The 24179-nt window shown below is 45.5% G+C and overlaps 2 protein-coding genes across 4 annotated transcripts in view; one reads left to right on the plus strand and one right to left on the minus strand.

The window, feature by feature from the left end:
- Window positions 1-1833, plus strand: part of OAZ2 (ornithine decarboxylase antizyme 2) — a 67447-nt gene extending 65614 nt beyond the window's left edge. Inside the window, 2 exon segments of the mRNA XM_082737278.1 lie at window positions 235-320; window positions 575-1833. Coding sequence (XP_082593404.1) covers window positions 235-320; window positions 575-705 — 217 coding nt within the window. The 3' untranslated portion in view covers window positions 706-1833.
- Window positions 1834-3390: 1557 nt separating this feature from the next.
- Window positions 3391-24179, minus strand: part of ZNF609 (zinc finger protein 609) — a 200852-nt gene continuing 180063 nt past the window's right edge. For 2 of the 3 annotated variants that reach the window (XM_082737169.1, XM_082737171.1), the window contains exons 3-9: window positions 15109-15196; window positions 12095-14435; window positions 10718-11084; window positions 9124-9299; window positions 8657-8873; window positions 8094-8172; window positions 3391-7787 (exon numbers count right to left, since the gene is read on the minus strand). In XM_082737169.1, coding sequence (XP_082593295.1) covers window positions 8099-8172; window positions 8657-8873; window positions 9124-9299; window positions 10718-11084; window positions 12095-14435; window positions 15109-15196 — 3263 coding nt within the window. In that variant the 3' untranslated portion in view covers window positions 3391-7787; window positions 8094-8098. The remainder of the gene's footprint in view (window positions 7788-8093; window positions 8173-8656; window positions 8874-9123; window positions 9300-10717; window positions 11085-12094; window positions 14436-15108; window positions 15197-24179) is intronic. The other variant, XM_082737170.1, reaches the window with a different exon arrangement.

Genomic DNA, 24179 nt, shown 5'->3' on the forward strand with positions numbered 1-24179 from the left:
GTATTAATTTCAGATGAAGAACCCTTATTCCAGGAAGAGAGAGCTCAGTAACATTTTTCTTTGGGATTGTGGCTTTTTTCTTGAACTCAGAGCTCTTGAAATGGGAATCTTCTCCCTGGAGGTTCCCTATTAATACTGCCGGCTGTAAGCCTCAGAAGGCTTTTTTGACAGAGGGTGGGAGGGAAGTCTAGAGAGGTGGTAATGGGCCTGAGTGGTTTTCTTTGCTTCTGGCAGATTGTTAGCACTGCTAGAGTTTGCTGAAGAGAAGATGAAAGTGAACTACGTCTTCATCTGCTTCAGGAAGGGCCGGGAAGACAGAGGTGAGGAATCAAAGTAGCCTGAACCCTACTGCCCAGACAGCAGGGAAGTAGTGAGGGGAAAAGGAGCCCCCTATTCAGTTAAGTACGGCTCTGGCGTTTGCCATATAAACCCTGGGAAGTCACAGGGGTGGGAGTGCCTGAAGGGTCTTTAGTAAAGGCGTAGTACTTACATATTCAATCTTTGTTTTTTGTTTTCCCTTGATTTGAACCTGCCCTTGTGTTTCTTATCAGAATCCTTTTTACACTCTCTGCAGCTCCACTCCTGAAGACCTTCAGCTTCCTGGGCTTTGAGATTGTGCGTCCAGGCCATCCCTGTGTTCCCTCTCGGCCAGATGTGATGTTCATGGTTTACCCCCTGGACCAGAACTTGTCTGATGAGGACTAATGGTCATAGAGGATGCTTTGCCCAAGAGCCACAGTGGGGGAAGAGGGGAAGTTAGGCAGCCCTGGGACAGAGGAGGGGGCTCCTTACTGTCTAGGGAAGGACGCTGAGGGGCTCAAGGTGAGGGTTGCCTATTGTGTTCTCGGAGTTGACTCGTTGAAATTGTTTTCCATAAAGAACAGTATAAACATATTATTCACATGTAATCACCAATAGTAAATGAAGATGTTTATGAACTGGCATTAGAAGCTTTTTAAACTGCGCTGTGTGATGTGCTCTATCTAGCCTAGGGGAGGACATTGCCTAGAGGGGGAGGGATTGTCTGGGTCCAGGGGCAGGGCCTGGAGGGCTGGTGGGCAGCATTGTCAGGCTTAGGTTCCCCTGCTGTTGGGCTTTCTTTTTTGGTTTTTAAGACTTGTGTATTTTCTTTCCTTGCTTCCTTTCAACCCAGACACTCCTGAGTATAGGCTTTTCGGCCCCTGGACGGTGTCCTTGTTTTTCGACACTCCACCTGGGCTCCTCTGTGTGCATTTGTGTCTGGCCTGCAGAAACCAGGTCTGACCCCCTCCTTCTTTACAGCTTAGTGTTTTTCTGGCATTTGGTTAAGCTGGCTTAATCTGTTTAATGTTATCAGTGCATTTTAAATGGGGGCATTGAAGTTCACTCCCACCACCAGGGCTTTCTTTGGGGTGCCTGGGCCTTAAAAACACTAGCCAAACTCCCAATTCTCAAATCACAGCCAGTTCTTGTTCCTGGCTGCAGGCCCAGGCCCCAGGGTGTCTCTTTCCTAGGGTCACAAAGAGCAGAGAGGAAGAGGAATAGCAACTCAGGGCCTGGGGGTCGTGTGGGAATCTGTTTTTAGGGACTGGATGCCTCTGCCTGGCTGAGTATAGTGCTGACTGCCCCTCCTCTCTCTCTCAACAGGTTCTGAGTAGGGCCTGAGCCCCTGCCCCATAAGGCTTAGGGGTGGGAATGAGGGTGTAGAAGTGTCCTGCCCTTTTCTGTTTTCACTGAACAGCTTGTTCTAAGGGGGGAGGAAGGGGAAGAGAACTAGATTGGGTGAGAGGGGGGTGGGGGTGTCAGGGAGGCAAGTGTGTTGTGTTACTGTGTCAATAAACTGATTTAAAGTTGTGGTTGGTCTCTTTTTCATTCCTGTACCAGGACTGGCTTTCTACCACTCTTGAGTCTAAAGCCTAAGGTAGCAGGGTGTGATACGCGCTTCTCAGGACAAAAGCGATGGTGCGTAAGGACAGACAAACCAGCTGAAGCCTCTGGGGCCACGTTACACTGCAAAATACAGTTGCTAGGAGTCTGGGACAAACTGCCAGTAACCCCTAGAGAGGTATGTAGACATCAGCTTTGTCCAAAATAGAGGCTGTCCCCAGGATCCAAGCTGTTCGCAGTGTTTCCTTTAGTACAGAAGTCTGGGTCCTGAAACAGAGTTGACTTTTGCATGGAGCTGCCTGACATTCTTATTCCTGGAGGTGTTTGAAGGAAATAGCACACACCTTCCCTAGGATGGTGTGGCTGCCATTCCCCTGGTACCACCAGGCTGACTGATAAGCTTCCAGTGGCCCTGTAGGGAGCTAGGATTATTATTTTATTTAGACTAGGCTCCACACCCAACATGGGGCTTGAACTCAAAACCCTGAGATCAAGACCTGCATGTTGGGTCATGCTTGGGTTAGCCAGATGCCCTTTAAATTCTTTTTAATTTCTTAGGTGCTTACAGTAGCATTTTCCCCCTTTTGCTTCTGTTTTCCCAAGTGCTGGGCAGGTTCTTCTACAGCTTTGGAATCATCCACTGTTGAGCTGTGGCTGTCCTTAGTTTTTCTGAGTCTTTAGTCCATTTTCACAGTATTCTGTGTGGAGCTTACTTGTGTTTTCACACTGGGTCATGTTACTAAAAGTGAGTGTAACACCTCCACCTTCCACAATATTAGAAGGTCTGGACCTAGACATTCAGTTGGAACAGGAAGGACTCAAAGATATCCTTCACTGAGGAGATAATCCCTACAGGCAGCATAAAGGCAGAGACTGGAAAACGGTCACTACTGTGAGACACCTACAGTAGAGGTCCACGTGAACGTGGACAATGGCCAAGTTCATGTATAGTGTAGGATCATGGTAAACTCAAGCCCAGAGAATCTACAAGACTGGGATAAAGAACCAAGACAAAAGGCAGCCCTTTACTAGTCCTTCATTCAAATAAGCAGAGGGGACAGGAAACATGCCTGAGTTTCTGCTGCCATCTGCTGGTAGATCCACTTCAATGCAACTAGAGGTAGAAGGGCAGAATTGGAAAACCAGGTGTTCTGTTAAGATTTCCCTTCCGAGGGGCACCTGGGTGACTGTGGGTTAAGCTTCTGCCTTCAGCTTGGGTCATGATCTCAGGGTCCTGGGATCGAGCCCCGAGTTGGGTTCTCTGCTCAGCAGGGAGCCTGCTTCCCCCTCTCTCTCTGCCCACCTCTCTGCCTACTTGTGATCTCTATCAAATGGATAAATAAAATCTAAAAAAAAAAAAAAAATTCCCTTTGGAAAAAAGAAATTTTGCCAGATAAGCAGATAAGACCACCAGCAGGAAAGAAATCTGGTACCCAAAAGTTGCACTCCATTTAAAAAGGTAACTTGGTATATTTTGAGGGGTTGATGGATAAGGAGGATATGTGAAAGGCAACTAAGTCTAAATTTAAGAACAGGGACATTAAAAACTTTATTTAATAAATACAACAAATAATTTAAAAATATACTTCAATTCCAAAGCCAATTAAGAAAAGGAAGTAGAGAAAGGGGAAAAAAGGGGGACAAGATCAGAAGAAAAAGAGAAAGTTCAAGAGACAGAACAATGGTTTGGTTGGGCTGTGTGTCAGAATGTACTACCCTTTAAAATTCTGATCAAATGCTCTTGACTCCTAAACCCTTAGCCCTTGTTCTGATAGGGTAGCCACAGGAGTCTACCAGCCAGGAATGATTCTCTGGGCTCTGGATCAGAGCATGCTGGAGGCTGGAATTGGCAGGGGGAATGTTAGGGGGCAGTTGCTTGCTTACTTCTAAAAACCATCTGTTCTAACCCCCAGGCAGGTTTAAGTAGTGCAAACTCTTAAGCGGAGAGCTCCTAGCTGCATAGTTTCACAAGTGAGTGTCCAAAGCCTGGGCCTCCGGGAGCCAGGGCCCAGGGTACCGAGGGGTCCGAAGCCACTTTGGTGAATGGGACCGAAGGGGGAAGACAGGAGAGACCAGGGCAGAGGAGCAAAGCCCCTGGCTAAGCCAGTGGCCGAGCCGGAAAACACTGCTGGGCAAGAGAGGGCTGCGGGGCAGGTAGTCTGGACACTGGATTCAACAGTTTGCCATCAGCCAGGGAAGGTGGAGCTGAGGATGCATATGGAGCAGAACCAGGAAGATCAGGAAAGCTGAGGGAAAACAGAAGAGTGGGGAGGAAGGGGGAAGCAGCTCAGCAGCAAACTCCAGGAGAAATAACCAGCAGCCCTCACAGATTTGTGATTGTCTCTTAAAAAGATTTATTTTCTCTTCTTGCCTGAATGTACAAAGGCAAAAAGAGTACAGTTTGTATATATATATATTTATATATATATATATATAAAAAACAAGGAACTTGGTAATGTACACTTTACAGAAGGGAAGAATCAGGAAGACTGAAATTAAATCCAACAGAGCAACGCCAATGGAACAAAAGCTATGAACAGCAACACTGCCCCTCCAGCCCGGGCCTCCAGCTCGCCCCAACCTGCTCCCAATTGGGGGGGCTGAGCACCAAGGCAAGCGGGTGGGCTGGGGCAAGAGGGGCTGGGGGCGGGGCCTGGGAGGGGCTTGATCCCAGGAGGGGCCCATGGCAGAGGATCATCGGAAAGCTTCCTGGGATGCCCTAGTAGTAAAACAAATGACAAAGGCCCAGAATTATGGGGCCAACTAGCTGCCCAGTTGAATCACAGGGGCAGGAGAGTAGACACTGGGATGGTGACAGAGTACACAATATAATAAGCGACATGGGTGACCTCAAAGCCTGCGTACAGTAACTCTAGCCCTTCTACAGTCTCACCCTCCCAACCCCCCAAGCCACATCCTCTCACCCTCGCCTTGGAGCCTGGAGAGAAGATTCAAGAATCACCATTTCATTTCATGGGGTGCCCTCTTAACCCTTCTGCATGTGGTCTTTTGACCTGGAGACGTGTGGAAGGGATGAGGTAAGAGAAGGGAGCTTCATACATGTATACATACATGTACAGGCAGGGAAGGGAAGGAAACAGCACACCTTAAATGAGGAAGGAGATGTGAGCCCTGAAGAGCAGCTCTCCAAGCCGTGACTGTCCCAGCTGGGGGTGAGGCTCCTGCCTTCTAGCTTCTCAGGTGGAGCCCTGACAAATGAGGTCTTGGAAAAAGCCTGGGCAGGGGTGGCTCACAGTTGAGCCTTGGTCTGGGTGTCATGGCCCTTAACAGCACACTTTGCCAGCCTTTGCTCATGGGGCAGGGTCGGGGGATCCTTGCTGATCCTCATCTCTCTGAACAAGTCACAGGTACCCCCACCCACGGGCCGCCTCCCCATACAGAGCGGCTGGAGGTAGACAGCAGGTCCCTCCACAGCACTGGTCAAGGATCTGTTTCCACTGCTGCTGCTTCGGGTTGTTTCAGGGAGGGAAGACTGGACCTGGTGAGGAAAGGGGCCTGGGAAAAAGGCAGTGCTATTCTGCCATTGTTGCTCCCACCTGCTCTTCTGGGCAGCTCAGCTCCTACTCTTCTCCAGAGGCTTGATACAAGGATCAGAGAGCCAAAGTGTTTTTTAAGGAAAAGGAAAAGCTGTCCCCTTCTGCAGAACCCAAGACTGCCCTGCTAATACAGAAGTTCCTCTTCTCTGTTATAGAACAAAGTGGAAAGGGCAGGAATGTGGGGCCAGGCCTGCCCAACGGGAAAGAAAATTACTCCCAACAGTTTCTTTACAATATGTACAGAACACGCTGTAAACCAGCGCCACAGATACAAAACACACAATATTTAAAAACAAACAGGAACAGAGATGGGCACTTGGCTCCACCCCACAGGAGCCTGGCAGGGCAGCATCAGGCTGAAATTCAGAGTCATCCTCCTGGTGGGTTTGACTCAGGTTAGGTGGGGTGAAGGCGTCCAAAGAAACTACTTCTATGGATAAAAGGAAAGTCAGTGCCCGGGTGCCCGCAGCACTGCCCTCCGGGTGAGCAGAGGCAGAGGGAATGACGGGGGCGAGGGAGGCTGCTTAGGGGCCTGCTAAGTGGTCTAAAACAGTGGGTTTTGGGAGAGGGCTCAGAAGTCAACCTGAATAAAAACAATGACATGAAAACCCAGAGGAAAGTTCTATAGGTCAGAGGGGCTCCTCTTAAGCAAATGACCCCAAGCCATTCAGAGTAGGGCTCTGGGGTTCTTGGCAGGCAGCCTCTGCCAGGCATTGTGCTTACTGTCCTCTACCTCCCTGCCCCAAATGGAGTCAGAGCCAAGTCCTTGCTCTTAAAGGGTCGCTTTGGCACTCTGGTCACAAATACCCCTCTCAAGCCTAGGCTGGTGTGTGTCAGTCTTTCTCAATCCAGAAGGTCAAGGCAAGATAGCCAGGGGGAACAAAGGGATGATACCTCAAAAGCAAAATAAGAGCTAAAGCTTCCCCTAGGCGGGGGAAGAAGTGACTCCAATACAGCTGCCACATCCTCATCCCTTTCCCAGGGCAGAGAGCATAAAGCCGGACTGGGAGACTACACTTCTGAGGAGAGCAGAGAAATGTCCGCTGCCTCATAGCACAGCTCCACTGAGTACACTCTGTGGTTCTGAGGAGTAATGGCTTGGATGTGTTATCCCAGGGTGTAAGGACCACCTACCTTCCCACGGCCAGTGGCCCCTAAAACAAAAACATGTGTTACGAAGATACACAGCTTATATTGGCACACACGGGGTTATAGACTGAGCTACATAAAAGTCGTGTACTTGTATACAGAGCAATTGGGCTGTATATATTTGGGGCCCTAAATGAGGATACTCAGGTGGCTGAATGGACAGGACATCTCTAAGAACTGCTGGGTGCTCCCAGGGCCTGCCTCCTGGGCCTTGCCCTAAGGTGACCTGGCAGACTCCAAAGGTCCCCATGCTGGGGGGAATACTATTTTACCTGCCTGAGTCTCAAGAGCCAAGCATTGGAAAAGAAAAGGAGCGATCAGCATGGGGATCCCCCTGGGAAAGGCACCAAGGGGTCAGGAGGAAAGAGAGACAAGGGCAAGGAGTTGGGGGCTAGGAAGCAGCAGGACTTTGTGAGGATGCAGGTTCTGTTTCACAGACTCCATTCATGCTCCAGCTCCAGCTTACTCCCAGTATGCCTGGGGAGCCCTGTGCTGGTGTTGGGACCCTGGCCCCCTGCCTGACGGGCAGCCCAAGGCCACGGTGGGGCAAACGCCTTGGTCTTCCTTTCCAGGCTAGGCTCTGAGCATTTATATGTGCTCACGTGAGGGCAGAAGTCTTCGTGTTTGAAGACCTTGTTTTCACAAGTACAGAGAAAACAGCCCCCAATTTCTTTCCTGAGATTCTAATTCCTCCACATGCTGCCAGTTCCCAGGGCCCAAACTGCTGGGTGGATGCAGGAATCTGGTGATTGTGGTAATGACGGTGAGAGGGGTATGGCTGCTGTGCTGTCTTCAGACCTTACCCAGTGCTTGGGAGTCCCTCCCTGGGGGTGAGGGTGAGGGTGTTGGCACTGCTCAGGCAGCTGACCAGGGTCTTGGGGGAACAGAGCAGTGACTTCTCTGGGCTGAGGCCATGTTCCCCTGGTTCCTCCCCATGCCTTCATCTCCACATGGGCCACAACAGTCACGACCGTGGCTGAGAGAATAAATATTTTTGCTAAGTACCAGCTCTCCAGCTCCTGAGGAAGAGGGAGGGTCGGGGAGTCCGGGGATCTGGTGGAGGTGAGATAGCCAAGGGTCTGCCTTCGGTCATGGTAGGAACGGCAAACAGGATGATCAACACCATTTAACTGATGTCTGAATGGCACCTCCGGCACCTCCTTGGGTGAGCCAGTCCGGGCCCGTGAAGCTGACTTTATCCGGGCACTTGGTGTTCTGTAAGGGAAACATGGACAGGTAACCAGGCACTCAGCCTGCTGGTATGATAACCACCAGGTGGCGCTCTGACAACACGAACTGCGGGGAGGCCAATTCTGGCCTTTTGGGGGATACTGGTGCTGGGCAGCGCTTGTTGGATGTATGTGGCTTAACCAGAGACTGGGAGACCCCTACGAGACGCTTGGCCAAGGTTCCACCATTTCCAGACCACTGACCCCCACTCCTAGTCTCCATAAGGGTTCTGTGATCCAGGTATCAACTCCTCCTGCTCTACGTGTTGTCCCAAATTAAAAAGTGACTTACCGTTCTCACCTCCGAGGGGGTGGGTAGAGTGAGGGAGTTGAGCCTTGCTGGCTGGCAACAATGGCTGTAGAAGAAAGCCCTGAGTGAGAAGGAGGACATGTTTAGTGTAACACTCCCAGAACCCTCTGATTAAACACTTTTTCTTTCTAAGCTTTGGTGTGGGTAACAGGAGTTTCTCCTTAAATTCCTGGCTTCCCTGAGTTTTGGGGTGCTGACAGAAAAAAAAAAAATCTGGTACTTGGCCAGATATAGTGACTGCGGACAGTATATATAGCAAGGCTCTATTTTTTAGCTGCTTGTTTCTCTTTGGCTATGGAATACCTGGTCCTTAATCTTCTGAATATCAAAGCCAATTTTCTAGAGGAGTTTGAGAGTCCCTAAGTTCTGGGAGAGGAAATAAATGTTCTATGCTTTAATGACTACCTGCAGGGGGCTAAGATCTGGACAGATTAGAAGCTCAACAAGAAAAAATTAAAAAGGATTCTTACTGGGGGTCCCTTGATGTGGGCAATACTACTAGGCTACTGGGACGAAGTCAAAAAGAGTTAGGGGAAGGAGGTTACCTGCTGCGTAGGGTAAGTTGTACTGTGCTGGGAGCAACGAGTAGCCCAGATGGTGGTGGTGGTGGTGTGTGGACATCAGGCGCTGAGAAGGGGAGGTGCGGGGCCGGTCCACACTCCTTTCAGCCCCGCCTGCTCCCCCGACACTGCTACAGCTGCCACCCCCCCCAACCACCCCACAACCTCCCCGATCTCTCTCCTGAGACGTTTTATCAGTTATCTGGAAAAAAAGCAGACACAAAAGCATTACTGTGACACACACACACACACACACACACACACACACACACACGATGCTCCGAGTCCACATTAGGACTCCTTACAAACGCAGGGCACCTGAGAATTGTGGAGATGCCCGGTAAAGCCAATGCTAAGTCAGCTAGGCTGCACTGTAGTTAAGACCTGAACTTGCCTGCCCACCTTCTTCCAGAACCTGGATCTGGGTTTTGTTAGCAGCCGGCACCTCTTACCGTGGGAGACTTGCTCTTGTAGTGACTGGCATGCTGCTGCAAGATGTCCAGAGCTTTGGACTCTGAGCTGGATTTACAACTGACACTGGGGCTGGCTCGCGCCTTGTCGGCATCTTCACCCCCTGAGACCTTGCTGCCGTATGGGGAGAAAGAGTAGCTGGAAGGTAGGTAGGAGCCTGGGGAAGGAGAAGTAAAATGGTCAGAGATGCAAGTAGCAGATGAAACTCGTTTTAGTGACTGCGATTAGGCAGGTATCAGCTTTCCTAGGCACAGGCAGAGGTGTTCCTACCATGATGTCTTCAGGCTGAACCTATTAGCGTGTCCTTTCTTTACTGAGCTATAGAGGTACACTAGCTAAGGGATATTATGAACATGGACCTCAGCTTCTGGGGAATCAACTACTCTAGAGCCTCAGTCTCAGAGATTCACCTTGGAGAGGCTAAATTATGGTAAAGTGGAAAGGTCCGAGGATTTGGAGTCAGATGACCTTGGGATCAAATCTACCTCTCGAGACCAGCTGGTTAGCCTTAAGTAAAGTAACAACCCTTCTGAGCTTCAGTTTCTTTCCCATCAGCAGGAAGATACTAATGCTATTCCATAGGGAAGATTAAATGAGATCGTGTACACAAGTCATTGAGTAGTGACTGGCCCACAGCAGGCACTTGCCAAGGTAAGTGTTATTTTTATGTGGATGGATGGAATAACAGAGGAAGGAACACCACAGGCTGAGACAATCTCCTATCTCTGTTTGAAAAGTTTACTTGTGCTATTTAGAGTCTGCCTTACAGTGTTCGACCAGGATATCAAGACTAGGCTGTTCTCTCACAAGGAAGGGGGAGCTCTGGGGAGTAAAAAAGAATGCTCTTCTGCCCCCAGAAGCATCCCACATGACGCTTCAGACAACAGAAAGCAGGGAGTACAGTTGAACAGGAGCAGTCCTGTAACGAGTTAAAAACCACTTACGTCCCTACTTTGTGCCCCTCCCCAAGAATTCAAGGATGGCAGTGTCAAGAGCTTATCTTTCCCAAGCTGAATGTTTTCTACTGGACTTCCTCCACTGGTTTCAAACAGATCTTCCCCTCTCCCGCTGTCTTCCAACCTTCCAGCTGAACATGATCTTCTAAATGAATACATGCATTGTCCTGGTTTGAATTTTATTTGTTCCATGTGTCTCTCCCAATACAATTAAGTTGTAAGCTCCTTAAGAGGGAACTAGCCTTCTCTGTTTCTTTTGTATTCCCCAAGATACCTTACCCATTGCCAAAGTGTAGAGCATGTGCTTAAAAAAATCCCAGCTGAGGGAAGATGGCAGTGGTAGGGAGTTCTGCCTTCAGTTATCCAGGACAACTGACTATAGAGGCAAAACTTAAGCTGGAGCAAGGGAGGGAGACAGGGTCCCTCAGACTGTAGTCAGGGGTCATTCAAGGAGCTTGGGGCTAGACTGACCAGCTCACAGAATGTCACATACAAAACAGGGCGGTCATCTGTCCCAGGCAGTCAGCCTTAGGGGTCTGCAAGAAAACTCTGGCTCTGAAATCTGTTTCATTTCCTTTCCCAGTTAGTGGAGCGCCAAGTGGGAAGGTGGGGGCTATACCTGGGTAGTTCTGCATCATCACAGCAGGCATGCCCCGGTAGCTGGGGTGGTTGGGGTCATAGGACTGGCTGTAGGAGTAGCCATGCATGTAAGGGATGTAGGACTGGTGCTGGGTAAGCGGGGAGGACACAGGCACATGGACACTCGGTCGGGGCTCCTTGCTCCCCAGGCGGGACTCTTCTGATGTGGACAGCTTGCAGTCACTACTTGTGCTTTCCTTCCCATCCTCCTTGGAGACAGAGTCCTTACTCCGACTCCTTTCTTCCTTCAATTTGCGGTCCCGCTCCTCTTTCCACCGCTCATCCTCTGACTTAATGTCCGAGTACTTGGCAGGATAGACGTATGTCCACATCCGGGGCTCTGTTTCCTAAAAATCACAGAACGAGCACTGAGTGTTGTACAGATGAGAGTGAGATTTCAAGCGCAAGGTCACAGGAGAAACACCAGTGCAGGTTAATACTAGACACCAGTGCAGGGTAAAATCTTGGCCTCTGTTGATCTTCATTTAGAATGAACTCTGGTCCCTCCTTTTTAAAAAGCCTGCTCCCTCCCTGCCCAGGAGGAAACAAGATGTGGGGAAGGAAAAGGAAAATCCACCAGTGGGTCTTCTTTAGGAGAAAATGCATTCTGGGGGAAGGAGTCTTTGAATAAAAGAAGCTGCTCCTTTTCCAAGGAATTTTAGGTGGTTTCACTTCTTAAGAGCAAGCTTAGGGGCAGAGAGTCATGAGTGCTGCCCAGCTCAGAGGAAGGAGGTCTAGTGGTGATACCAAGAAGCATGGGAAGACTTTCTAAGTCTCATGAGCAGAACATGATGTAAGACCAAGTTCTCAGTTCTAACTCTACCTATTAAGAAACCATTTTAAAAAAGATTTTATTTTTATGTAATCTCTACATCCAACGTGGGGCTCGAACTTACAACCCTGAGATCAAGAGTTGCATGCTCCACTGACTGAACCAGCCAGGGTCCCCACTATAAAATCTTTCAGGAAGTAACTCAGGCTGAATGGTAACTCCCTCTAGGAAATGGATAGATCACCATGAACTTACTCCATAGGAACCAAACAGGGGAAGAAACACTGGACTAGGAATTGAGATAACCTGGGTTCTAGTCCTGGCTCTGCTAGTAAAGTTGCAAGTGACCCAGAAAAATCAAGCTAACTTACCTGGGCATCTCCTGTCAAATGGGAAAAACACCTTTTACTTTTTAAAATGCTTTTTAAAACCACGAACATGATTTACAAAAGTAAAGAATCCTTTAAATTACAGATTTCTCCTGCCAATCTCTATTCTGCTGATCCCCCCACCTAAGAGAGCCCTGATTTGTGAGGAAGAGAGAAAGCCCATCAAATACTATTTGTTTCCTCCCAGAACAGTTACCTGTCGGTACCAGAGTATGGGATCCACCTCTGCCTGCCGGCCACACTCAGCACCTGTCTTAGCCTCAGAGGCCTCCTTGCCTAGGTGGCTGGCCTCACTCAGCTTCACTTTAAGTCCTTCTGGGGCCTGGCTGGGGAGTTTGGAGGAGTCATCTAACTTGGGAATGATGACTGACTTGGCAGGGTCAGCCCCTGGCTCCTTGGCCTTCCCGGGTCCTGACTTGACCAGGTCCGTCAGGCTGGGGGCCTTGGTAAGAGTCGGTGGAATCGACGGCTTTTGCTTCCATTCGTCCTTGAGTGCCGCCTCCCGCTCCTTCAGGCTTAGCTCGGCCTTCTTGTCGAGCCCCCGCTGCTGCTGCTCCAGGCTTTGCCGCTTCTGCTGCTCCTCGTACTGCTGCCGGTAGGCCGTGTTGGTGCTCAGGAGGTGGGTGTGGTAACTCTGGTCGCTGTAGCCATACGGGGGCACATAGGCGTACTGGTTGTAGTACAGGGACTGCATGTACATGTTGGGACGCTGCTGGATGACTGAAGGCTGCTGGCTGGAACCGCTCAGTTCTGGTTTCTTTTCCTCACAGATATCGTTCTTCACTTTCCCCTCTATGCTCTCAGGCTCTTCATCCTTTTTAGTCTTCAGAGCCTGGCTCTCCACGCCTGCCTGGCTGTTGGGGTTCAGCGCCCCGGGGCTGGACTGTGCATAACTTGGAGAGTAGTAACTCTCAAAGCCTTGGTAATACGGTGAGTCTTTGCTCTGTGGCTGAGGGGGGAAAAGTGACTTCTTAGCCCCTTCCTTAACCAACTGTTCAGGGTCCTTTGATTTGACACTGTCCACTTTGCCCTCCCCATCTTCCCCAGCATCAGATATGTCAGAGTACGCAGGGCTGTTGGTTTTGACTGAGTTGGCTTCAGCTCCATTCTGGGTCACCACATGTAAGGGAGTCAGCGGCTGGGTAGGGGTAGTGCTATCTATGCGGCTACTGCCTCCGATGGAAGGGCTGGGGGCATTGTCTGTGAAGCTATAGATCTTGTCAGCTTCTGCCTTGATGCTAGCCAGTCGGCTTTGGTGGGGGTCTGAGGAGCCATTCAGGAGCCCCTCCATCTTCATCCCATCTCCCGATGATTCCCTGAATGGGCTTTTGCCTTCTTCTGCTCGACACACTTTCCCAGGGGTCAGAGGACTTTCAAGTTCCTTTGAAGACTCCTTCTTTTTTTTGTCTTTCTTTTTCTTGTCCTTGGCTGGAGTCAAGGCAGGGTTGACTGTGAAAGGTTCTCCCATCACAGTGGGCTTGGGCTGAATAGGTTTGAGTTGGGGGCTGTTGGGCATGGCTTGGACCACTGTGGTGGTCAAGCCTGAGGAGGAGCCTGGGCTTCCTGCTGTGAAGGTGGCGGTCTGGAAGGTGTAGATTTGCTGTGGGGGGATGGCAGGGGCAATAGGCCTCGCTGACTTTAAGCTTTTGGAAGGAATCTTTTCAGGCTTCAAACTGGAGGGTTTTTTACATTTTTCTTTTTCCATACACTTCCTTTCCAAAGAATCAAAGGCATCATTGCTTGTTTCATCCATTACTGAGGGTCCATCATCAGAGCCATCATTCGATAAGGCCCCGAGGTCTGTGTCCCCTTCCCCACTCAGCTTTTTCTTACAGAGGCCTTTTGTGCTGAATTTGCTTGAAGGAGAAGGGCTATGGGGCTCTACGAGCCGAACTTTGGGGGTAGCTGAGCGGGCAGGGGACAAGGAACCTTTTTGTGAGACGGATGCACCATTGCAGCTCCCAAGGTCTGCATGTAGGGTGGGCTCCTCTCCGTACTCACTGTCTCCATCTGCTTCCGGCTTACTGTCATCATCTGTGTGGGCATGGGCTTGGTGGTACTTAAGTCCATTGATGTGCTTATATTTTTTGTTGCAGTTTGGGTGGGGGCAGTCAATCAGGACTGGGGAGGGACAATTTCTGTCTAGAACAGTGGGTTCCACCTTGGTCCCAGGGAGGGGACCAGTGGCTGAGCCCATGGAATTCGTACGGACGCGCTTGCTCCCTTTGGAGTCCTCTGAGCTAGAATTCAGCTCCATGTCTGAAAGCGGTTTGTTTTTCCGCTTATTAGCTGAGGAAGGGCTGGCCTTGACATCTTCAGAGGTGCTACTGGCAGGTGGGCGATGCTCTGAAGAATTTTGGCTGCCCCGACGGCCTTTGCTATTGGCTCCTGCTCGGGTTTTGCTGCTGCTGCTGGTCCCTTTGCTGTCGGAGGCCGTGGCTGTCTCATTGACAGGTGTGTTACTGTTGGGACGCATGCGTTTGCCTCTACCCCGGCCATTGCGCATTTCCAAGTCACTGGTGGGGGAGTCGCAGAACCTTGGCAAAGGGCAAACACAACAGGATATTATTAAGAAGAGAAAACAACTTCAAACCAGTTTAGCTGCCTCCAGAAGAACTGTCCAGATGGTAACTATCATTTTCAATGGATATGATTTGTTAAAGGAACTTTTGAAAGCATGGGAACTGCATTAAATGGTAAGCTCCTAGGATGCTATCTGCTTGTTAGCTGTACATCATTCCCCAACATCTGGGTTCCCCAAATCCTGGCAAACTGGGTACAAATAAGATGTAAAGTGCCATTTACTGAAATGCCAAGCAGAAAGGGTCCTTGTGAAACCCACATTGTCTAGTGTTCATAAAAATGAAAATGTTCCTGAGTTTAAACTCTTTGGAGATGGCTACCATCAAAAAGCAGCATCAATGATTGTTTACCTACAGGCAGACTGGGTGGACTTGGTCTCAAGGTAATTCCAGACAAAGGCTTAAACAGGATCTCCTCCCCAATGCCTATCCCACCCGTCAACATGTAATTCATTTATTCTTCTTCAATGCCAGAGCAGGAGAGTGCCTTCCCTCAACCCAACACTATCATATTCTTTAAAAGCTGGGTGTCTTAAAAGCGATCCAGCTCTAACAGGATGAAGGCATAAGGGATCACTGATTAGGGTGGCTGAGACTAATATGCGCCAAAAAACTGTAAAATGCTTACCTGGGGGGTGCCCAATCATGCCGCGTGCAGTCAAGAAGTGTACCTACATATGTCTTGTTCCTCCACGTTACATTCACCACCAACATCCCTGGAAGACAAGAAGATTCTGATACAGACAAGAGCAACCCTGCTGGCCACAGACAAGAGTGTTTTTCATTTGAGGAGGATTCTGGCTCCTGTAGGAGGGTTTAGGTGGTGCTCTGGGTCCCCATGAGACACACAGGATTGGGCCAAAATATCAATATGGGAACTACCTAGTCAGCTCCATAGATTTATAAGACTTAGTGTCATACTCACATCAGAATTCTCTCTCTTTTTTTTTTTTTTTAAAGATTTTATTTATTTATTTGTCAGAGAGAGAGTGAGCGAGAGCGAGCATAGGCAGAGTGGAAGGCAGAGTCAGAGGGAGAAGCAGGCTCCCTGCGGAGGGCAAGGAGCCAGATGTGGGACTCGATCCCAGGACGCTGGGATCATGACCTGAGCCGAAGGCAGCTGCTTAACCAACTGAGCCACCCAGGTGTCCCCAGAATTCTCTTTTAAAGAATAAAAATCACAGTTAAAAAGCGCTATTGATGGGATCATGCTGATAACTTACCTTTCTCATTAACATTACAAATCTGAGATGTATCTATGTATCTATGCTGACATGAAAAGCTTAACTTATTTTAACTGTGCTCACATACGACTGAGCATATATGTGCTCACATACGTTATGATTTGACCACAGTTTTCAAGTTCTCCTACTGATTTAGGATATTTTGAGCATTGCACTCAAATGATATCACAGTGAACACTCTGTCTTGTTCATATTACTTAAAAATGGTTTTGGATGGATAATATAGTCATACTTCTAAATTCAAAAGCTAGCAAACAAATTGCAATATAAATGAAGTGTCCCTCCTGTCACTGTTCTTCAACCTTCTAGTTCCTCTACCCAGAAACATCCATGGATCCACATAATTCTCCAGAGAGATTTTACACATTTATAAACAAATACACATTTATATATACAATATAAACAAATATACATTCTTCTCAAATGGTAGCAAAAACAATGTTCTGTACTTCTTTCATCTAAACATATATTTTGGATCATTCCATATCAGGACACGTTGAACTACTTCATTTCAATGGCTGCACTGGAATGATTTCAAAGTATACTATAATTTATTTAATCAGACCCCTGGTGATGAACATTTAGGTTGTGTCACCATTCTGCTATTACAAATAACACTAAATGGATGATCTTGTACAAATGTTTTATCTTACTTATATGAGTATTTCGGTAAGGTAAATTCCTGTAAGTAAAACTGTTAATCATAGAGCACTTGTATTTGGATCTTGTTAAATACTGCCAAACTGCCATCAAAGAAGATATACTAATTTATACACCCATTAGTAGTGCATGAGAACACCAGCTGTCCTTTTCCTTTGGCAACACGATGTTCTCGAACTTATTGATCTTTGGCAACGATAGGAGAAAAAGAGTGTTTTATGTAGTTTTAATTTAATGTTTCTTATCATGAGTCTGTATATCATATCATTTTAAGACATTATGAGATGTATTTCCTTCCTGAGTTGTCTGTTCAAATCCTTTGCTCATTTTTCTACTGAAATATGTAGTCTTTTACTTACTTGTAACTCTTAATATACTAAAATAAGCCTACTGTCTGTTGTACAAATCAGGTATTTCCCCCTGGTTTGTCATGTGCTAATGGTGGTTAATGCTCTGTAGACATTATTTACCTTAAAAAAAAAAAAAAAAAGATTTATTTATTTGAGAGCGACAGATACAGTGACAGAGAGCACAAGCAGGGAGAAGGGAGAAGCAGGTTCCCTGCTGAGCACAAAGCCCAAAGCAGGCTCGATCCCAGCTCCTGGGATCATGACCTTTGAGCTGAAGGCAGATGCTTAACTGACTGAGCCAACCAGGCACCCCTATTTACATTTTTTTTTAAAAGATTTTATTTATTTGACAGAGATCACAAGGAGGCAGAGAGGCAGGCAGAGAGAGAGGAAGGGAAGCAGGCTCCCTGCTCAGCAGAGAGCCCGATGTGGGGCTTGATCCCAGGACCCTGGGATCATGACCTGAGCCGAAGGCAGAGGCTTAACCCACTGAGCCACCCAGGTGCCCGGCCTATTAACCTTTTTAAAGAAGGTTTATTTAAGTACTCTCTATATCCAAAGTGGGGCTCAAACTCATGACACTGAAGTCAAGAGTTGCATGCTGTACTGACTGAGCCAGCCAGGCGCCCCGAAATTATTGACTTTTATGTTGTTACACTTATCAGTCTTTTATTTTATAGCTTTAGAGTTTTTTTGTCCTATTTCAAAAGGTTTTCCTTATTCCATCACTTCATTAATAGTTTTTTCTTATGGTTTCTTTTAGTACTTTCATAGTTTGATTTTTTTTTTTAAGATTTTATTTATTTACTTGACAGAGAGAGAGACAGCAAGAGAAGGAACACAAGCAGAGGGAGTAAGGGAGTGGGAGAGGGAGAAGCAGACAACCACTTAGCAGGGAGCCTGATGCGGAGCTCAATCCCAGGACCCTGGGATCATGACTTGAGCCAAAGGCAGACGCTTAATAACTGAGTCACCCAGGCACCCAGTATAGTTTGATTTTTTTATCTTTAAATCTTTGATCCATCTGAAATTCAATCTGGTATAAAACTTTTTTTTTTTTTTTTTAAGTAATCTCCATAACCAACATGGGGTTCAAACTCATGACCAGGAGATCAAGAGTCAGATGCTCTCCTGATTGAGCCAGGCACCCCTAAAACAACTTTTTAATTTTGTTTTTGTGGCTTATTTATCCTCTTAAGTATTTTTGGTTAATTCCACATTTTAGTGAAGTCAAATATTTACAGTTTATGCTTCTGATGTTTTATCACAAAGTCAATAACATTATACCACGAGACACTTTAAAGTTATTAACAAGCTATAAATAGTTTTTACATTTTTAATGGTAGAAAAAATGAAAAGGAGAATAACATTTTATGTTACATGAAATTATATGTTATGTGATCTGAATAGTTTTATTGGAATCATAACCACACTTACTCATTTATGCACTGTCCATGCCTGATTTCAGGCTGCAAGGCAGAGTTACATACGCAACAGAGAGAGAGGCTGCATGGCCTGCAAACCCTAAAATATTTACTACCTGGCCCTTTGTGCACAGGTTTGCTAGCCCATTTTAGATCTTTTCTCCTTTCAAATATAAGCACTTAAATGTATGAATTTCCCTCATAGCCTATTTTAGCTGCATTCCACAGGCTTTGATATGTTTTCATGATCATTCAGGTCCAAAGATCTTCTAGTTTCCCCGGTGATTTCCTTTTTGATTCTGGGTTATTTAGAAAATTGTTGTCAAATTTCCAACTATCTAGGGACTTTCCCAATATCTTTCTGTTATTCATTTCCAATATAATTTGATTCGAATACAATTTGTGGCAGAGAACATACTCAGGTATGATTTCAAACCTTTCAAATTTGGAGAACTTCTGGTCTGAAATATGAACTATCTTGAAGAAAGTTCCATGTACACCTGAAAGTAGTATCTTAAAGTGTGTACTCTATAGTTTTAGGGTTTTCTATAAATGAACGATATTATTCAAATCTACTATATGGCCACTAATTTTCTCCCACCTTATCAATTACTTGTCCCCTCTTTTTGTTCACTGGAATTTCTGTTCCTCTAGAAGCTGGATGTTCTAGATTAATCCTCTTTTTTATCTCATACTCCTGTTTTCCACTCCTTTGTCTGTATTTTATATTCAAAGGGATTTCCTTCATGTTCTAAATTATATTCTGAAATTTCCATTTTTACTACTGTATTATTAAAAAAAGGCATCCTGTTGTTTCATAGATACAATAATGTTATTTCTCTAAAGATATTTAATTATATTTGATCCTTGAACAATAAAGGTTTAAAGTACATGGGTCCCCTTATACATGTATTTATTCTTTTTTTTTTTTAAGATTTTTTATTTATTTATCAGAGAGAGAGAGAGAGAGAGAGAGCGCACAGGCAGACAGAATGGCAGGCAGAGGCAGAGGGAGAAGCAGGCTCCCTGCCGAGCAAGGAGCCTGATGTGGGACTCGATCCCAGGACAATGGGATCATGACCTGAGCCGAAGGCAGCTGCTTAACCAACTGAGCCACCCAGGCGTCCCCATGGATTTATTCTTTTTAAAGATTTCTCCATTTATTTGAGAGAGAGCATGTATGTGCAAGCACCTATGAGTGTGGGAAGGAGCAGAAAGACTCAGGCAGACTCCCTGCTGAGCAGATGACCTGAGCTGAAACCAAGGATTGGACAAAACCAAGAATGTGATGTTTAACTGACTAATTGACTGAGCCACTAAGGTGCCTGCACATTTGTTTTTTTAAAATAAATACAGTACAGGAGAGCCTGGTTGGCTCATTGGGTTAAACCTCTGCCTTCGGCTCAGGTCATGATCTCAGGGTCTTGGGATAGAGCCCTACATCGTGCTCTGCTTGGCGGGGAGCCTGCTTGTGATCTCTCTCTCTCTGTGTCAAATAAATAAATTAAAAAAAAATACAGTACAGTACTGTAAATGTATTTTCTCTTATGATTTCTTTTTATTTAAAAAAAAAAATTCCAAGGGGCCTAGGTGGCTTATTCAGTTAAGCATCTGAACCTTGGTTTTGGCTCAGGTCTTAATCTCGTGTTGTGGGATGGAGCCTCTTGTTAGTCTCCATGCTTGGCAGAGTCAGCTTGTCCCTTTCGCTCCATCTACCTGCTCTCACGTGTGCCTTTTTTCTCAATAATAAAATAAAATAAAATAAAATAAATTCCAGTATAATTAACATACTGTGTTATATTAGTTTCAGGTGTATAATACATCATTACTAGGGCTCATTCTAAGTATACTCCTTATTTCTTGGCCCTCCTTTCTCCCAACCTTAGATAAAAACCAAACTTTTGTGTTCTCAGTTCTCTTAAATCAGTACTTGTATGTTTGCTTTCTAGTTTCCAAAGTTCTATTGATTATTTTTGTTTGCAGTAGTTTTGTCTGTTTCTTAAAATGTTTTTTTAGATTTTTTTGTTTTTTAAAGATTTTATTTATTTTTGACAGAGATCACAGGTAGGCAGAGAGGCAGGCAGAGAGAGAAGAAGGAGGAAGCAGGCTCCCTGCTGAGCAGAGAGCCTGATGTGGGGCTTGAACCCAGGACCCTGGGATCATGACCTGAGCCGAAGGCAGCAGCTTAACCCACTGAGCCACCCAGGAGCCCCTTTTTTTTAGATTTTTTTTTTTTAAAGATTTTATTTATTTACTTGAGAGAGAGACAGTGAGAGAGAGCATGAACGAGGAGAAGGTCAGAGAGAGAAGCAGACTCCCCATGGAGCTGGGAGCCCGATGCGGGACTCGATCCCGGGACTCCAGGATCATGACCTGAGCCGAAGGCAGTTGTCCAACCAACTGTGCCACCCAGGCGTCCCCCTTTTTTTTAGATTTTAAAAAAAATATTTTATTTACTTATTTGCCAGAGAGAGAGAGAGAGAGAGAGAGCGCACAAGCAGGGGGAGCAGCAGGCAGAGGGAGCAGAGGGAGAAGCAGGCTCCCACTGAGCAAGGAGTCTGATGTGGGACTCGATCCCAAAACACTGAGATCATGACTTAAGCCAAGGGCACATGCTTAACCAACTGAGCTACCCAGGCATCCCTTGTCTTCTTCTTCTTCTTTTTTTTAAAGATTTATTTTTTTGAGAGAGAGACAGAGATAGAGGACACATGAGTGAATGCACATGAGTTGGGGGAGGGTTGGAGGGAGAGGGAGAATCTCCAGCAGGCTCCCCCAAGGGCTCTGATTCCAGGACCCTGAGATTATGACTGGAGCCTAAGTCAGATACTTAACTGACTGAGCCACCCAGGTGCCTCAGTCTTATCTGTTTTTAAAGAAGCCTGTGAGTTTATACCTTAAAAACAAAATCCCTTTACTGACATTTGACTGAATTATAAAGGGAGAAACTGGGAGGTAAATATATGTACTTTCAATCTATCATGTTTAACTAAAATAATGCATTTACTTTATTTATCTGGTATATTTCTTTTTTTTAATTTAATTTTATTTATTTGACAGAGACAGAGATCACAAGTAGGCAGAGAGGCAGGCAGAGAGCAGACAGCAGACAGCAGATGCTAAGCAGAGAGCCCGAAACTGGGCTCGACCCTAGGACACGGAGATCATGATCTGAGCTGAAGGCAGAGGCCCAACTCACTGAGCCACCCAGGTGCCCATATGGTATATTTCAAATGTACAAACTATCTAGACAGTTTCTAATTAAAACCTAATTCAGGAAAATTATCACCTATTATATATTCATTTACTGTCTCTCTGCCATTCTTTCAATCTCTTTTATCCCCTAGGACTCCTATCTAATATGTGTTAGAGCCTCTCAAGCCATTATCTCTCTATTTAAGTTGATCTCTCATGTATTTTTTCTCTTTGTGTTTGATTTTTCCCATTTATAATTTGTTCCTAGAATTTATCTATAGTATTGAATTAAAATTTTTTTCAATTACTATTATATTTCAAAGATTGTCATTTACAAAATTTTAAACGTTAATTTTTCATATCTACATAACATTATTTAATTTCTAGCTCTTTGGCTCACAGTTTTTTTTTTAAAGATCTTATTTATTTGACAGAGGGAGAAAGAGAGCACAAGCAGGGGGACCGGCAGGCAGAGGGAGAAGCAGGCTCCCCGCTGAACAGGGAGCTCCATGTGGGTCTTGATCCCAGGATGCTGAAATCATGACCTGATCTGAAGTCAGACACTTAACTGACTGAGCCACACAGGTGCCCTAGACTTATTACAGTCTTTATTTGTACCACACAATGATTTCACCAGGTGTTCAATTCCCGGTGGTTAAATTTTTACAATTACTTTTTACATTGAGAAAATTATAGATTCACACACAATTGTAAGAGATAACAGAAACCCCACTGTACCTTTACTATTTCCCCTAATGGCAACAACTTGCAAAACTATAGTATTATATCCCAACCAGGAATCTAACAATGACACATCAAGATACAAAATATGCTCCTTAACACAAGGATACCTTCTGTTGCCCTTTTACAGCTTCACTCACTTCCCTCTCACACTCATCCTTCCTTTACTCCTGGCAACTACTAGTCTGTTATCCATTTCTGTAATTTTGTCATTTTAACAATGTTATATAAATGGAATCAGATAGCATATAACCTTTTGGGACTGTCTCGCCACCCCTGCCTTACAGCATATAATTATCTGGAGATTCATCCAAGTTGTTGCATGTATCAGCAGTTCAGTCTTTTTTAGTTGGTGAGTGGTATTCCCTAGTATGGATGTACCAGTTTGTTTTACCACTTACCTGCTCAATGTGAAGGACATCTGGGTTGTTTCCAGTTTGGGGCTATTATGAATAAAGCTGCTATAAACATTTGTGTACAGGCTTTCAGTGAACTTGAGTTTTTATCTCTTTCAGATAAATACCCAGGAGTGCAATTACTGGAACAGATTATAGTTGTATATTTAGTTTTTTAAGAAACTGCCAAACTGTTTTCTAGAGTAGCTGTACTCTTATACATTCCCACCAGACATGCATGCATGGGAGTTCCAGATTCACTGCATTTTTTTTTAAAAGATTTTATTTATTTATTTGACAGAGAAAGATCACAAGTAGGCAGAGAGGCAGGCAGAGAGAGAAGAGGAAGCAGGCTCCCTGCTGAGCAGAGAGCCCAATGTGGGACTCGATCCCAGGACCCTGAGATCATGACCTGAGCTGAAGGCAGCGGCTTAACCCACTGAGCCACCCAGGCGCCCGATTCACTGCATTTTTGCCAGCATTTGGCATTAACTTTTAATTTTAACATTCTAACAGTGTGTAGTAATGTCTCATATTGTAGTTTTAATTTGCATTTCTGTAATGGCTAATGATGTTGAACATCTTTTTATATGCTTATTTGGCATCTGCATATCCTCTTTGCTGAAATATCTGTTCATGTCTTTAGCCTACTTTCTGACTAGATTGTTTATATATTCTGGATACTAGTCCTTTGTTAGGCATTTTCTTCTATTCTCTAGCTTGACTTTTCATATCTTAACAAGGTCTTACATAAACCAAACATTTTTAATTTTGATGAAATACAATTTATCCATATCCCCTTTTATGACTGTGCTCTTGGTGTCAAGTCTAAGAACTCTTTGCCTAACCCAATTTTTTGCCTACTAAAGATTTTCTTTCCAGTTTATGTTTTCTATTTAGGTCCTTGATCCATTCACAGTTAGTTTTTGTGTATGATTCTTTTTCCTTTGGTTTGGCCCATGATGTGCACTTGTTCTACCACCAGTTGTTCGAAAAGGCTGTCTTTCATCCCAAGAACTACTTTTGCTCCTCTGCCGAAATCAGCTGGGTGTATTTGTATGCCTTTTCTGGGTTCCCTGTTTTGTTCCCCTGGTCTGTGTCTTTCCGTCTGCCAATATCACAGCCTTGATTAGTGTGGCTATAAAATTAGTCTTGAAATCAGGGGTCTGATTCCTCCCACTTTATTCTTTTCCAACACTGTTTTAGCTATTTTTGTTCCTTTGGCCGTCTCATATAAATTTTAGAATAATCTTGTCCATATCTAAAAAATATCTTGCTAGAATTTTTATAGGAATTAACATTAAACCTGAATATCAATTTGGGGAAATCTGACATCTTTACTATGTACTCCTCATTCATTTAGATCTTCTTTGTTTTCTTTTATCAGCTTTGTGTAGTTTCAGCACACAAATCTTACAGCTATTTTGTTAGATTTACATCTAAGGATTTCATTTAAAAAAAAAAAGATTTTATTTAAATATTTTAGAGCTAGGCAGTGCACAAACAGGGGAAGAAACAGAGGGAGAGGGATAAGTATACTCCACACTCAGTCCAGAGCCTGACATGGGGCTTGATCCATGATCCTGAGATCATAACCTGAGCCAAAATCAAGAGTTGGGTGCTTAAGCAACTGAGCCACCCAGGTGCTCCAAGGATTTCACTTTTTTGAGCTATTGTGAATCGTATTATA

Source organism: Mustela nivalis, assembly GCF_964662115.1.
Source record: "Mustela nivalis genome assembly, chromosome: 6".
In the NCBI taxonomy this organism is placed as follows: domain Eukaryota; kingdom Metazoa; phylum Chordata; class Mammalia; order Carnivora; family Mustelidae; genus Mustela; species Mustela nivalis.